Source organism: Leuresthes tenuis, unplaced genomic scaffold (assembly GCF_036924035.1).
Source record: "Leuresthes tenuis unplaced genomic scaffold, fLeuTen1.0.hap1 SCAF_7, whole genome shotgun sequence".
NCBI lineage: Eukaryota > Metazoa > Chordata > Actinopteri > Atheriniformes > Atherinopsidae > Leuresthes > Leuresthes tenuis.
Window position 1 is genome coordinate 33195368 of NW_027325361.1, and position 16641 is coordinate 33212008.

Here is a 16641-nt window from a genome sequence, read left to right on the forward strand (position 1 = left end):
TAATGTATTTGCACCTAAATTGCATTTTCTTTTTGGTGGACCTTAACAAATGTACCTAAGGTTGCTGCACAGTTAGAATGATTGTTTTTCTAAGAATGTTAGCATGCTGACATTAGCATGGCCCCAGCTGGCAGCCTAATCAAGTGGCAGGTAAAAAAAACATCAGCCTGAGCTGTGCTTGTGTGACACAGATGCTCTTCATTCCATGCAAAACTTGGGCTTGTGCTAACCATGATCCCACTCCCACTTCTCACTTAATCCATTTCAGTAATGCAATGTGCAACTTTCACACCAGAAGTGTGAAAGTAAATATAAATGGAGAAAGTGTCAACAGCCTATTACCACCATTTTAATGGGCAAGGTGTAGTACGTAGATCTTACAAGATCCTTTTATCAGGAACATATCACTCTGTGACCTATGAAAACAAAGAAAAAAAATCTATATAATAACATAATAATCTATGTGATTGTGCAGCAGGACGGCCCAGCAGTGGATATGGATTTTCCAAAGCATTTCATCCTTCAGGCACTAAGTGTACTGCTCTTGGCTTGGGTGTTGGTGCATTGCCAAACTCCTATTGCACCAAAGGAAGAGGAGGAGGAAGAATCAATCGACTGTCCATTGGAATGCAGGTGTACAGCAGAGGGGGCTGTGGACTGTGCAGGAGTCGACCTTACAGAGTTTCCTGAAGAGCTGTCTAATAAAACCCGACAACTCTCTCTTCAGGTCTTTCAGAAAAAAACTAAATGGATTAGGCATTTTGTAATTATGCTCAGATTATTAGGTACAGAACTCTGGTTTTCCCTTGTATTTACTGTATGTTTTGTTTCCTGACACTAGAACAACAAGATCAAAGAAATAAGAGTGGAGCACATTTCCCATCTGCATCAGCTTGAGACTCTCAACCTTCAGAACAACTGCCTCACCACAGACGGTAAACACAGTAACCCAATATAAACACCAAGCAGGACCTTGGAACTCACAGGGGAAGCACATTGCAAAGATGTTTCCAGTATTATTTTCTAAAAAAAGAGCAATTAAGCAGTAGCGTCTCTGCCACCAGGCTGTATGGTTTGTGTGTGTGGTTCAGTACAGAGTTTGACTCAAAATCATGGAGAAGTAAGTGGTACTGAAAAGAAACATCTGGAGGAACATGTCACAACCCCTTGGGTTAAATTACAACAGGTCAGTAATATGATATAAAAACAGCACCTTAAAGCGATCCCTCAGAAGTAAAAGGTTATCTCACAAACTGTGGAGTAACTTATAGTTCCAACATATAAAATTGCAAAATACTTTATTCCACCATCTACAACACTAACCAGCATTTTGCCCAATGTCAGCTGCTTCCCAGGTTACCTGACCCCACTTAAAAACAACAATTTGCTCACAGCAAATAAACAGCAAAAGATAGGGACATCAGAATGAATTTTCTTGTGTTTCAGAGAAACCTTTCTTTTTAAAAATCAGGAAAAGATTAATGATATTTGCCATGTATACCATGAAACTCGCCCTTTTTAAGCAGTCGCAGCAGATATCTTATCTTTCTGTTACTAAAGCTCAAGCTACAGTTTCCCTTATCACTGTACATTTTATTGTAATTGAGCACCTTTTAGAGCAGTGTAAAACAATGTATTCTGAGACTATGCACCTGACTATTATGTTGGGTTCCATCAAAGCATTTGAATAAAGTATGAATAATAAATAAAGTTTTTAAAAATTAAAATAATAAAACAGACATGAGATGACAGGTAAAAAAGCAGTAAGAACAAAGATATGAACAAAAATCCTCCTTATTTAAAAGCTTGTCTATATAAAGAAAAGTTATCAGCTGACTCTAACAGGAATATAACTAAACAAACCAATGTAAAGGAGGTGCTACTGATTGGAAGAAACAAAAATTTTAAAATACATTTCTATAATCAACATGTGAATAATAAATATACCATAAAGACCCAGTTAAGAGCCTTATGGCATCTTTTTGTAAAGGCTGAAGACAATCAGGGGCTTTTTTTTTCTGAAACCACTAAAAAACATGAGAGGACTGGATAGGATGGATAATAATCTCAGTTTGTAACATTAACATATTCCTCAAGTGGAAAAAGTAATTCCAGACCAGCTGATTAAATATCATTCTAAATACATTGATTGGTCAAATACAATATTGAAATTTCACAGGCTCAACAGATCAGAGGAACCTTAAGAGCCAATTTGTGGAATCAAGCTATTAGGGGCAATGATCAGACATTCTCTACTTTCTGAGATTAAGTGGAGGTAGTTATCTGTTAACTCAGAGAAGTTAATTCATCTTGTTTTCTCAAGAAATAACCCTTTTGTTTTCTCAAGATCACAACATAACCTGTTAAAACACAAACTTTGGTTTCAGGGGATAACAAGGTACTAAAGGTGAGCTCAAAAGTTATTGGTTTCTGCAGTTACTTTAACATTTGAATGTTATCAAAGTAGAAAGTCTCTTGATGCAGCAGCAAACAGTAAGCACACATAAACCATGTTATATTATAGACAACAAAAATAGAAGATAAGCCGAAGAGATATATATATACATAGTATAAGATTAATAAATATATATTCACAGAAAAAAGTCATCAATAACTGATTATTGGTGGAACCAATATTATAGTATATATATACTAATATAATAGTATAGATGTAAACAGAGTAATGAACTGTGCAAACTGTGGCCCAAAGGAGAACTGTTAAAAAGTCTGATGGTGAATGGTAAGAAAGACTTCTTAAACTGTTCTTTGTGACAGCGGAGCTGAATCAGTTTGTGTCAGACCTGGACTTTAAAAGAGGACCCAGATGCAGAGGAATGGCCGTTAAGGCAGACTTTATTTTAAATTCTCCAACCTTCAAACACTGAAAGAAAAAATAACAAGCTATGAAATTATTTCTATGAAGTCTATAAAACTTAAAGAAAAACTGAAAAGAGGAAAAAACAGAAACTCACTCTGCTATAAGGAGAACAAATAGCTAAGAACTATGAACTCAAAATCACTCCCTAAGGAAGAAAAGCAAAGTCAGTACTAGAAAACAGAATAGTGCTCTCCTGAAAATTGGAGGCTCAACAAACTCTATGAAAGTTTATCTACAAGAACAACAAAAAACACTCCAAAAGGAGGCTATCAAAATGGCTATGAAACTTGACACTAATCTAGACACTTACAAAAAAAACAAAAAAAATCACTCGCAAGGAGGCAAAAGAATTCAAGCTTATGTATCTTGGAAAAGCAAGGCAAAGACAACTTTGACTATGGTGGCAGGCTTGGGTGAACGATAGAATGAAGCACAAGACAAAGGGAGACGCAGACTATAAGACACATGAGGACAATGGGAAACAGGTGGACACAATCAGGAATCAGGGAAGACAATCTAAATGGTGACGCATGAGGAAGGGCAAGTGACCTGAAGCGAGAGGAGAGTTCATTTTTCAAAATAAATCAGAAAATGACAAGACAAGACATGGAGACCCAACTTGACCTCACAGTCTGTGACAGTCTGTTAGAGAATGAGCTCCGCTGTCCCTGCAGTGTTTTATGGAGTGGAAGGATTGTCCATGATGGAGAGCAGTTTGTTCAGTGATCTCTTGCTCATAACTGACTCAAACATCTCCAGTTTCAGTCCAATAACTGTGCCAGCCTTTCATATTAGTTTGTTGATCCTGCTGGCATCCCTAGCACTGATGCTGCTCCCCCAGCAGACTACAGCAAAGTAGATGGCACTTGCTATCACAGACTGGTAGAAGATATCCAGCATCTTGCTGCATACATTGAAGGATCTGAGCTTCCCTCTGCTTCCCTCTGCTCATCCCCTTCTTGTACACAGCGTTGGTGTTGGTAGTCCAGTCAAGTCCGTTGTTCAAGTGCACACCTAAATATCTGTAGTTCTCAACAACTCCACCCTCCTCGCACATGATGTAAACACTCTCATTCATGACTCTTGTCGTCCTGAAGTCGATCACCATTTCCTTGGTCTTATCCACATTCAGGAGCAGGTGATTTTGGTTGCACGAGTCCACAAAGTTGTCCACCAACTCCCTGTACTCTGACTCCTGTCTATCCTTAATACACCTGGTAGGAAAACGGAAGAGGGTCCAGAGCAGGTTTCATCAGCTGTCTCAGGTGGGACAGAGCCAGTCTCTCCAGGACATTCATCACGTGTGACGTGATCACGACTGGTCTGAAGGCATTGAGGCCAGATAGGTTGGCTTTCTTTGGTACCGGTACTATGCAGGATGTTTTCCATAACCTCTCCTGCAAGTTAGGTTGAAAATGTGTTGCAGGATATCAGATAGCTGGGCTGCACAGGACTTAAGGACCCTCGGGCTGATGCAGTCATGTCCTGCTGCTTTGGCATGTTGGAGTCTCTCCAGCTATCTCATCACCTGGCCAGATGTCACAGTCATGTTGGGGGTCGTAGCTGATGAACTCTACATCAACAGCGAGTGTGTGGAGAGGGTCCACACCTTCTGGTTTCTTGGCGTACTCATCTCAGCTGACATGACCTGGACAGACAAAATCACAACGGTCATCAAGAAGGCTCAGCAGTGGCTACACTTCCTGAGAGTCCTCAGGAAGTACAATCTGGACTCAAACCTGCTGCTGACCTTCTCCCACTCAACCATTGAGAGCCTGCAAATGTACTGTATCACAGTATGTTACGGCAGCTGTACCAAGGCAGACAGGGAGAGGCTTCAGATATTAGTGAATACAGTGCAGAGGATCATTAGCTGCCCTCTCCCCTCCCGCTGCCTTAGCAGAGCAAAGAAACATCACAGAGGACAGCTCCCACCCTGGCTTTAATCTGTTTGACCTGTTGCACTCGGGGAGGCGTTACAGATGTATCAGAACAAAGACCAACAGACTCAAAAACAGCTTATTCCCAAAAGCCATGACCATTCTGAACTCACACATGCACTTGATTTCTCAGCCAAACCCCCTCAACCCCCAGATTTCTTCTGCCCATGTACTGTGCAATATTTAAATACTTAATATTTGATATTCAATAACACTTGAAAACACTGAACCCATAACTGTGCAATATCTGTATATAAAACTTTCCGCACAATACTGAAATACAAACTGCATATTTCTCTGCACTAGCAGTTTTTATGTTGCACATATCTTTGCACTATGATGTTGATATGTATATTTTTTTTGCCTACGTGTTTGCACTGAATGACGAGTTGCTTTCAATCTCATTGTACTGTGTATAGTGACAATAAAAGGCATTCTATTCTAAGAGGTTGTTGGAGTTGGGGGGTTGTAGTTCAGGGTACTACAAGAGGTGGTTGTAAGGAAAGCAGTGACTGAGAAGATGTGAAGGCAGTTCCTGTGTCGGATGGCCCAGCAGGGGGTCCTGAGTTGAATCCGTTGAAAAATCCATTCAGCTCATTTGCTCTCATGTGGTTCACAGAGCATGGTGCAGTCCGTGGTTTCAAAGCAGTCCTGAGTCCACCTTCTCACAGTCCTCGAGGAGACAGGCTGCCTTGGGACTACAGGAACATACTGAGGTGTTAACAGGACCAGGTTGTGGGGTGATCTTCCAAGTGGGGGCAGGGCTGTGGCTCTGTATGCATCTGCAACATTAGCATACAAAAGGTCCAGTGTCCTGTTCTCCTGAGTGGGACAATCAACAAACTGGTGGAAAGTTGGGAGAGTTGAGTCCAGTTGTACATGGTTGAAATCACCAGTTATGGCCACAAATGCCTCCGGGTTTTGAGTCTGTAGCCTAGCAATGGTGGTGTGTACAGTGTCACATGCTGCTGCTCCAGACGCTGATGGTAGGATGTAAACACCAATCAGGATAGCGGAGGAAAATTCCCGGTGATATGTCCGGGGTTGCACCATCTCTCATTAACAAACACCGCAATCCCTCCGCCTTTCTTTTTGCCACTTAATATTGCGTCATTGTCCCCCCCGAATAATCCTAAAGCCGGGTATGAATACGCTCCAGTCCGAGATGTCCGCGTGAAGCCATGTCTCCGTAGAACACATGACACTGCACGCCAAATACTCCCTCTCGACCCGTAGAAGCGCACACAGCTCGTCCGTTTTATTTGCCAAGGAGCTGACATTTCCCATGGTAACTGAAGGAACTGATTTAAAAATTTGTACATCCTCCACTTCTCCTTCACCCTTGTACCCGCTCGACACCCTCACCTCTCCTCTTGATCTGCTCTGGTACCGCGGGCCTGACTCTGGGCAGTCTCACTGTTGAAAGCGCAAACAGCTGCTCGCGTGTGTAGGAGATCATCACGGCGCTCTGCTAAGCACCTCTCCCAACCACAGAAAGTATGGGAAAAAATATGCAAAGAACCAAAAAGGTCAAGAAAAAGTGAGCGTGGACCATTCCAAAGACTTATCACACAGTCCAAGTGAAAAAAAGAGGAAAGAAAAGGGCACATACGACTAAATAACAGAAATAAAGAATCTAAACACAGGAGCTGCTGCAACTGGCCGCCACTCACGTGGCCATGCAATCACCATTATCATAAAGCAGTTATGACAGTTGTAGAGGATCTATGAAATTAAGTTAAGGTGTACATGTGTAATTCTGTGTCCTGTACTGACCGTAGTAAATGTTTGCTCTTCAGCACATGTCGTGGCATCTGTGGGCATACAAAGAAGTTTGACCAACTCCAAAAGTTTCAGCCAGTACCTTCCCTTAAGGAATGACACTCTCAGCAGTTCCTGTGTGGTGACTGGGAAATTAACTTCTCAAGACAGAGTGAACAAAATACATTAACCCATTATCTCAAGAAGACTAGCCCTGTAATTTTGAGAAAATTAAATAAGTTACCCATTATCATGAAAAAAACAAAACAATTCTTGTTATCTCAGGATAATGATAAAATTAATTTGTAATCTAAAATTGATGTTCAAAAAAGATTTCAAGCATGGCCTATCAGCCTCCACAGTTTTGCTACTTCTATTTTTCTAAAAGATTTTAAATGAAAAGTGGTAAAGATGATGGCTTGTAGTTCTTTGGTTGGGAGGGATCCAAACAGGTTTCTTAAGTGTTGGTTCTACAACAGTTTGTGTATAAAATGTAGGGTCAGAGCTAGTAGAAAGAAACATATTTACAAACCTGGAAAAAACTTTATCTACAAACTGGGATAGTGTTAGATAAATTAGAACATTTACATAAAACCCTTTCTCAAGCCACCTTTTTACCCTTGTCTTGTGTCTTGACCTGCTATGTAGCTTTCCTTCACCATATTCTGATAACAGATTGTTTTCTGTATTTTTCCCACAAATCTGAGGTGGTCTAAAGACGGTTTAGCTAGGAGTAAGGGAAAATCTGGAAAATGTTGGCATGTTATTTTCTTCTCTATTTAAACATATCGCAGTGTGTTGTGTTTGATGACAAGTAGAAAAGGATTTGGCTTGTGTCATAATAAGCCTATCTTGACTCAGAGTATAATATGTTTTTACAGGCCTTGAAGATGAAGGGTTTGAGATGTGTGAACAGCTGGCTTATTTATACTTGGCAAATAACAAGGTGAGTCATAGACCCGACTTTTAAATGTTTGTCAAGATGCCAACCTCAAATTTGCTCACAATGCTCTCGCAAGTCTGTTTTGTTCACAAATTTTTGTTCTTTCTTATTCTGATTGACTGATGTGTTAGCTGGCAAAGAAAGGTGGCAGTATCCTTTCGTGTACTCTGTATGAGCTTATGCTCGTAATCACTTCCAGTATGGCTGTGCCAGCTGGTCAAAGCTGAGTTGTTGCTGACCTTTAGAACACAAAAGGCAAGAGAGAAAGGATGGACAGATTTGTTTTTGCCTTCATGTAGATGAATAGACTAACAATATACAGGAAGAATAGAGGATTTTAAGTGCTCACTAAGCCTTAAAGACACACATGCTACTTTAATGCATAAACCATGTTATTAAGGAGAGAGCTCTAAATGAACATCTAATCTCAGCAATGCTTCTCTGATTTCTATATTCTCCACTGTTTTGTTAGAATGCAAAATAACTAGTTTTCAGTATATGTATCTAAAGTGAGGGATGCCTCAAATTCATGAAGGGACACAATTTTCCATGCAATACTTCTGCTCTGGAGGCAAAATTTCTATCATGTGGTCATTTTCAGATCAGTCACATCACTGGTTTTCAAGGTTTTACTGAATTCAAGCAACTTGAGTTACAGTGCCTAACTTTGTGTAACATATTTCACAAATGGTTGCTTTACCACTTTGAATAAACCGGATTGGGTTTGTATCATTTGCTTAAAACACCATATTTTGCACCATTTTGATAATGACAGAAGAAATAGGGAAAAAAACAACAATATCCCAACTGCACGATACTGATATCACCATACCTCACTATTGGGATGGTGTTTTGTGCAAAGTGTTAGATTTGTTGCTTGGAACATCTTCTAAATGCCTTTAAACTCAAAATGTGCTTTTTATTCTACCATTGGCCTGTGAGTAACCTCTCTGATTAATGCCCTCCTTGTCTGATTTGTGAGTTTCCGGTGGCCTGCCTATTCCTGGAAGGTTGTGCAATATCTTATCCTGTTTCATTTATTTGATTTAATGGTTACAGGGGGAATTAAACATATCCTAACTATAACAGGGCAAAGAGCAGGGTATACTATGGACAGGTTGCCAGTCCATCTCAGGTCCAACACAGAGTAAGGGTAAGACAGTAAGTCAGTTGAATGAGATCAAAACCACTCTGAGACAACTCTGGACCAAAGTGATGATCTGACAATGTCAGTAAACAACAGATGGACACTGGCTTCTCTGCATCCCCCTTTAGCTTATTTACTGTACCTCTTTGAACTTGGATTAAAATGGTTATTATACTGTAAATACACTATTGTTAACTTGCCATGGTGAAACAAGACAGCACTATGTCACATCATCATCTCATGATGAAAGTTCTGAGAGAAGATTAAGTAAATGCAAAAGAAAAAAAACAATTTAATGCCAATGGTTGAGAAGCTTTTAAATTTGATCAGTTTGGGTTCCAACTATTCTTGTTGATTAAGATTCTAACCAATTTATAGTTTCACCTTAGGAAACTGTTAGGAAACTTCAAATCATTAGTTATTCATGTAGATGCACATAAACACGCAGGCTGTCACGTTGGGTGGTGTGCGGTGCGTGGCGTGGTGATAGGACCAGGATTGCAGATATTTCCAACAAAAAACACTTGATTTATTTAAAAAGTAAAACAACATAAAGCGCGGCTGAGGCGGAATACACAAATCTAAACTATGGGAAAAAACTTGGCAAAACAAAAACCTGACTATGACTAAACAAAAAACATGGGACCAAACCTGAATGGACATGAGTAGCTGTGACATGGCATGGAATGATGGTGAAGATCTGACACTGAACATGAAAAACCTGGAGACTAAATATTGAAGGGAGGTGATTGGTGAGTGAAGGCAGCTGAGGGGAAAAACACAGGTGATGTGGGTGGAGCTGATGGCAGTGCAGAAGAAACTGAGGAAAACATGGCAAAACTAAAGACTAAATCAGGAACTTAAAACCTAACAAGACTAACAAAGATGACACAGGCAGGTCCAATGTAATCATGAAGACAAGACAAGACATGACAGATATGTATTATTTATTTGCAGAATAGCAGCCTTTCTATTGGAGTTCTAGAACTTCCATGCTCTTATTTTCTTATCCATTTCTATTTAAAATAGAGTTTTGATTCCCACCCCTATCAGTGGAATTATAATTTTGTAATGATGTAATGTGTAATGTGATTGCAGCTCACCTCAGCACCAAAGGTCCTACCGCCATCTTTGGTTAGTGCTGATTTTGCTGCTAATCAGCTTACAAGGATTTACCCATATACATTTGGTCATAAGCCAAAACTAAGGTATGAATGTGTGCGCTTGTATTGTACATTATCCCTGGGTTTCCCTGGTCTTATTTCTGTTTTACAAGTTTCTAATCGTCATGACTTGCAGGTCTGTGTATCTCCATAACAACAAGTTGACTGATGCAGGGCTTCCTGATCACATGTTCAATGATTCTGACAACCTGGAGATCATCACAATGTCCAGCAACTTCCTTCGGGTTGTCCCCAACAACCTCCCATCCAGTCTTTATCGCCTTCATCTGAAGGTATTGCACCCTTTTATTTGATTTTATTTAAAAAGCACAACATCTGATAACACCCAGGAGTATATTACCGATCAAGTTTGCATCTGGATTTTCAGTGGATGACGTATATATACATTTTTAAAATTATGAATAAGAAAAGTATAATAACACAAGGATTGCTATTTTTATTACAGAATAACAAGTTGGAGAAAATTCCAGCCGGGACCTTTGACAACTTGCAGAATCTCAGAGAAATGTATCTCCAGAATAACCTCCTCACAAATGAGGGCATGGACAATGAGACCTTCAGGCAAAACATCTTGATTCCACATATATTTAAATATTGTGTGATATAAAATCAAAGTGTTGATTTCTTCTTTTTCTGTCTTTGCAGCCAACTGAGCAGCCTTGAGTGTCTGGACTTGTCAAATAACAACCTGAGCGTTGTTCCTAAGGGTCTGCCTCGCAATCTAATGCTGCTACACTTGGAGAAGAACTATATCCACAGCATCCCTGGAGATGCTCTTAACTCTGTACGGAACCTTGAATACCTGCTCCTTCATAATAACAAGCTCCGCTCCCGTTCTATTCATCCAGCTGCTTTCCAGGTACGTATCTTTTCCACTTTATATCTATTTTTGGATTTTAGAAATAACAGAAATTAAGACATCTTAGTCATGTAACATTGTAATAAGAGACAGAAAAACATCATATGCTCAGGTGCTTTTTGGCAGTTAACACTTTGCATATTCAGTATAACATGAAATCTCCTCTTGAATTTTTATTTTTGCATTTTAATAGGGTTTGAAAAAACTACACACTCTTCACATGTACAACAACTTGCTGGAGCGTGTTCCAAGAGGTTTGCCTCGCCGAGCTAAAACCCTAATGCTGCTCCACAACTCTATTTCCGAAATTGGCCGCAATGATCTGGCCTTGCTGTATACCCTGACAGAACTCAATCTCAGCTACAACAAGCTGACCAGTCCCAAGATACATCGAGAGGCCTTCAGGAAACTTCGAATGCTGGAAATTCTCGACCTGTCAGGAAATGCCCTTCACAGAGTGCCCCAGGGTCTCCCTCGCAGTCTGCAACTTCTTGAAATCAAGAATAACCAGCTGAATTCCATACCAGATGGCTCACTGACAGGCATGGAGAAGCTACAAAAGCTAATCTTAAGTGATAACCATCTAAAACTGAACTCAGTCTACCAGGGAGCCTGGATGGAGCTCAGTGCCCTAACAGTGAGTGGCTTGGAGAGACATGCAACTTTGCCCCTTCACTTAGAGATTGGTCCAACATTCAGACAGATGCAACAAAGCATCTCACTTAAGGTTGAGGTTATGATTCCTATATTTATAGACAGGCAATAGTTGGTTCAGTGGTGCTAAACTTTTGTTGTTTTCTTGAATCCATGCTATAACACAAACTGCTTCATGCTACCATGCAAACTCCATATTGCTTTAAATCGTATTGCCTATTTTTTGGTCGGCAAAAGCAGAATATGTGCCAACGTTGATATCTTATCTACCGTCTTCATTTTTTTTTAACAAAGATGGGGTACACCTTACAGATATCACAGGTATTTTATTTTAATTATCAATTATGTTTCTCTTGATTGTAGACACTTGACCTGTCTGGTAACCAGCTGACACACATACCCTCTGACCTCCCTGAGTCTCTGGAGTACCTTTACCTTCAAAGTAATCGCATCTCCAGTGTTTCTGCTTCAGCTTTTGAAGGCACCCCAAATATCAGAGGCATATTCCTCCGGTAAGGGGCGCAGAAAACTCTTCTCATCAATGTTTTTTCTCTTTTTTTTTTCAAACCCTGCACTACTTCAACAAACAGCTTGCTGCTGCAAGCAGCTGTATGGATAAGCATTTGAGTAAAGCTGTGCTGTATGGCTCCTTACATGTGTTTATTTTCCATTGGTAAAAATCATTAGATCTGATGTTTCTGAACTTTTCTTTGCACATCTGCCACTTTACTGGAGTCACAGTAGAGGTATTTGTGACGTACTGATAACTTAACCACAGATCACAGCATAAATGGTCTCCAAAACTCTCAATATGCAGTGATGAATCTGTTTCTGTCAGCAACAAACACAGTTATTTATCAGAGAGTGAATATTAACTTTGGGTAAGAGAAAATGTTTAACCTTTATATATTTTTACTTGCCATTTGACACCATCCTTCACTGCTTTTTTCCTAGCAAAAGCAAATCAAAATAAAAACATATGCAGACACAAAGCATGGGAATGGGGCATTGAGGTTATTATGCAATGTTTTCCTCTTTATGAAACTTACCTATACCACTTAAAGCACCTTTTACAGTACTAGCCACATTCATCCAACAACACACTTTGTCCTACAGCATTTCCTAGTCTTTAATCAGGCTATGCAGTGCTTTATCTCTATCAGACACACTTAAATGCTAATGAATACATCAGAGTAAAAGTGGAGTTTTTCATCTTATCCAATGTGACATGTGAACTTTCCTTTTACAATTTGAAGACATCAGAACCATGAAATAACACACATGGAATTGTGTTGAAAAAGAACAAAGTAAAATATGTTTCAAATCTCAAATTCTGAATATAGATTCTGTCTGCTTTGCCACAAGCTTTGCTCACTATTTGGCAGCATCTTTATCACCTTCAAGGAATAGATTTTGGTTAGTGGAAGAGCCTTGATAATAGTTTACTGCTAGAACTTCATCAGCTGTATTATACTGAGGAGGTGTTGGAATATAACAAATTGCACTATACAACTAATCCAACTTATTGGACTCTGCTCTGTTAAAGTATATGAAAGTTAAAGTAAAGTATATATAAAAGTTTATTTAACTGTTGTAAATGGTGGAAGTAAAGAAACATGCATGAATCTCGGCATGTTTTTAAACATGCATGTTTGCACGGAAGGTTTAAAAAACCTGATTTGTAAGAGCTTGAGTTTTCACCATTTAAAATTGAAGCAAAACTGAATCCTTTTTCCAACTCATATTCAATCATTCCAAAAAGGGTTTTGTTGTTAGGTGAATTACATTTTTTCTCGTAAAAGAGAACATTTTTTTCAAAAGCATCCCATGCGCTTGCTCCCAATAAACAAAATTGACTTTGTTGGACTTTCTAGCAGTGCTTCATTTAATAGAGTACTGCAATATAGTATCTAATCTCTCCATGTCCTCTAACTTGTGTGTATTAAGCTATTTTTTAGCTTTGGTTTATTCCATACAGTGCAAGCTCATACCCAGAGCTCCTGTGGTTGAAGGCAGGAGTCAGACACGCGCTTTTAAGGCTATTTTCTGTTTGAGTGTCTCTATGACCTCAACCTTGTTGCTTTGTGGGTCTTGACCCTTTTAAGGCTGTTGTGCGTCTCCTGTTTTTTTTTCTTATGTCAGCATCATTGCCACTTTTCCTCTTCCCCCACCCAAATCCCCATGCAGCAGGGGACCTTAAGTCTCAGCCAGTTCAGTGCTCATAAGATGTTTGCGTCAGTGGGAATAGTTGATGGAAGAGTTATATGTGTATTAATTACAAATAATATGTGAATTACACAATAGCTTACACAATAGTATGAGTATGGCTAAGGCATGTGCACAGATGGGTTCCACTACACTTATCGATGAGTAGCTGTCTAGTGCTCCGCCTGATTTTTTAATGTCACCTACTTTCAATTTATATCTCTATTCTGCGTGATAGGATTTTTGCTTTCAGCAACTGACAAACTGAACTGTCAAAAGTAGAATGCTGAAGTGCCTCTGTTTTTTTCTTTCTTTGAAGGTTTAATCGCCTCTCTGTGGAGTCAGTAGACGAGAGCTCTTTCGCACATCTATCTAACTTGCAAGTGTTGGACTGTGGTACAGGGAACACCGACCTTCCTCTTAAAAAAGATGAGATGGAGGGTGACAAGATGGTGGAAGAAGAGCAGGAAACATAGGAAACACTGGACTGCATTGTGCCAAGGATAGAAAGGGCTTTTAATGGGGAACGAACATTTGAATTTCATCTCTCAGGTCCTTTTTTTTCCCTTTCTTATCAGTGGGAATTTCTGACTCACATATTTCTGGTGCAGGGTACCAGCTGAATTTTTTTTCTCATTTTGTGGGCTGGTTACGATGGCATATTTTATATCTCAATTTAAGTGTCACATTTTAACATTTGACAGACGACACCTGTCACCTAATTGTTACTTCAATTTTTTAAATTTTTTTAGCTTTTATCAAAAATTAAATAAAATCACAGAAATTCAATGTGAAATCTTCTATGCGAACGTTTCTGAATTAACACCAAGAATGTGAGCAGAGTGAAAAAGCATACATTTCCACCCCACTAAGCTTGCCTTTCCGCCCGTTCTGTTTCTCTCTCTCTCTCTGTCAATTTGGAGATGTCTGCCTTGCCTTCTATACCTAGATTTAATTTACCTGAATTACTGTGAAATATTTTTATAAGTAGTAGGTGGTAAGAAAAGCACTCTGACTCCCACAGAAACCACAAAAACCACAGTTGCTGTTCAGATACAGGATATAGCCCCGCAATTGCATTTAATCAATAGTGAATGTTTAATATTATATGTCAGTTACTGATTACAGACTAGCACACGCCTGATGGGAGTTTTCAATTTGCTTATTCTAGCAGGTTTATAACATAATTCAAAAGAATCATGATTTAATTTTCATTAAAAAATATTGTTGAAAGCAGTAATTTAAAATCTTGAAAAGTTCTAAAACATAGTAGATGGAGTTCTAGACAGTAGATGGATATCTGATTTTTGGTTTCTTTTTTTCCAAAATGGGGTTGTGTAAAGTATTTTATCTTGCTGAATTTTACTTGCAGTAGAAATCAGGCAGATCACTCTCATTTTGAAGAATCGGAAGAATTCTGACAGGGAGCTGAGCTAACGCTACCTACAAGGGGGAACAGAAGAGGGAAGTTTCGCCATCTAAAACAAATCAAACCTCAGACATTTTGATAAGTTGAATTATTATCAAACTGCTATTCATCAGTAACTATTTACACTATCTTATTGTTGCATCAGTCACAACAGTTCAAAAATAAGAAAACGAAAAAACAACTCTTTTTCTCAGTATTCGTTTCCAAAACTAAAATGAAAAAATGGACAACGACTCGTTTTTTCAGTTTTCGATTTTATGCTCAAATGAATAATAACTTATCCTACTGCTGATCAGAGTCCATCAGGAGCTAAGTCAGACATGATGAATAGCTTACCGCTGGGCATTACTTTTTGCAAAGATTTAAAAGAATATCTTTGTGCTTTTCTATGCTTTCATTCATTTTCATTGTCTCATAATTGGTATTTTGGTATTAGACCAGTGAACTATTGATTTACAGCTGATCAGCAGCAGCATATATTGACTTGACATGTGCATGCAATGTGTAGCAACACAAACATTCTTAGGTTGAGAAAACATACAAAGTAACTGCCTGGTGTGGAGCAGATGCAGTGTAAAATTTACTATACGTAGCATCTGCTTGAAGAGCTGTGATTGAGAATGTAATTATTTTAGATGACAAACATTTGTCTTTTTTGTACTTGTTAGTAGCTGTTAGCTTAGCTAACCCATTAGAATTCCTACCTGATTTTCCAAACTGAGAATGGTTTGACCTAAAGACCTTTTCAGGGTGTACCTCACTTCCCGCCTGATGGCAGGTGGGATAGGCTCCAACACCTACACAACCCAAATCTGGAAATCTGGAAAATAAATGAATTGATGGATGGATGGACGTTAGCAAGCTTCCTTTAGTGGTAGCCATTTACCGTGTTTGTCCCTTGTTATTGTGTTTTTATTATAATTGGCGGAATCATGTGGAATATATGTTGTCCCTTTTTGCACTGGTTTAAAAACATGTAAACACCTGCTAACATCTGGCTCTTGAGTGTAATGTGAAAATGTTTACTTGGCCCTCAGTACAAGGTCAAATGACTGCCATAGGTTTTAATCAGCTTCAGCTTTCCTCTGCATCAATGGGAGCACAACACTTGGGTAAACACACAGATTTTTATTGAGGGTGCTAACGTTGGAACAACAAAAGTGACATTTTCAGAGTAACCCCTCCTAAACTCTTTCCAAACTCTAACTTAAAGAGTTTACTTTAAAGGCTCATAAATGATAAGTTAATTCCACATTCTAAAACTTTTCTTGAATACTGACTTAAATAAGAAGGTTAAATATTGAGCATTGTAATGTCAGCCATTATATTTTTCATCAGTTTTCATGATAAATCATTTAAATTTTCTCTATGATGATTTGACTGATTGAATTGAGCGTGTTTGTTTCTATACTGATCTCAAGTCAACCAGAAGTTGCTGAGAAGTCACACCAATGCAGCCAGTGAGTTTTTTTAATGACGTCCAAAATCTTGGATAAACATGCATATGATTATTCTTTGCCACAATTTGCCATGTGCTTGTGAATGACATACTCCAAACTTAAAAGCAAAGTCAACAATTTGAAGTTTAAATCCACGCTGCTGCCGCTGATCGTTCAGTCCACTCTCATTTTCTACAGATAT

General features: G+C 39.0%; 1 protein-coding gene across 1 annotated transcript; it reads left to right on the top strand.

Annotated features, from left to right (window-relative positions):
* Positions 1-117: 117 nt before the first annotated feature.
* On the top strand, positions 118-14723 carry podn (podocan). Its single transcript, XM_072390291.1, has 11 exons — positions 118-150; positions 479-727; positions 842-935; positions 7461-7525; positions 9768-9877; positions 9969-10125; positions 10299-10414; positions 10499-10712; positions 10906-11349; positions 11730-11878; positions 13891-14723. Exons 1-11 carry the CDS (start codon positions 118-120, stop codon positions 14045-14047), a joined length of 1788 nt encoding a protein of 595 aa, XP_072246392.1. The 3' UTR covers positions 14048-14723.
* Positions 14724-16641: the final 1918 nt, after the last annotated feature.

Bases quoted from the DNA above. Each gene is read 5' to 3' on its own strand.
- podn (XM_072390291.1), top strand. From the start codon at position 118: ATGGCCCCAGCTGGCAGCCTAATCAAGTGGCAG. The intron at 728-841 runs GTCTTTCAGAAA...TCCTGACACTAG, and splicing joins CCCGACAACTCTCTCTTCAG to AACAACAAGATCAAAGAAAT. The intron at 936-7,460 runs GTAAACACAGTA...ATGTTTTTACAG, and splicing joins CAACTGCCTCACCACAGACG to GCCTTGAAGATGAAGGGTTT.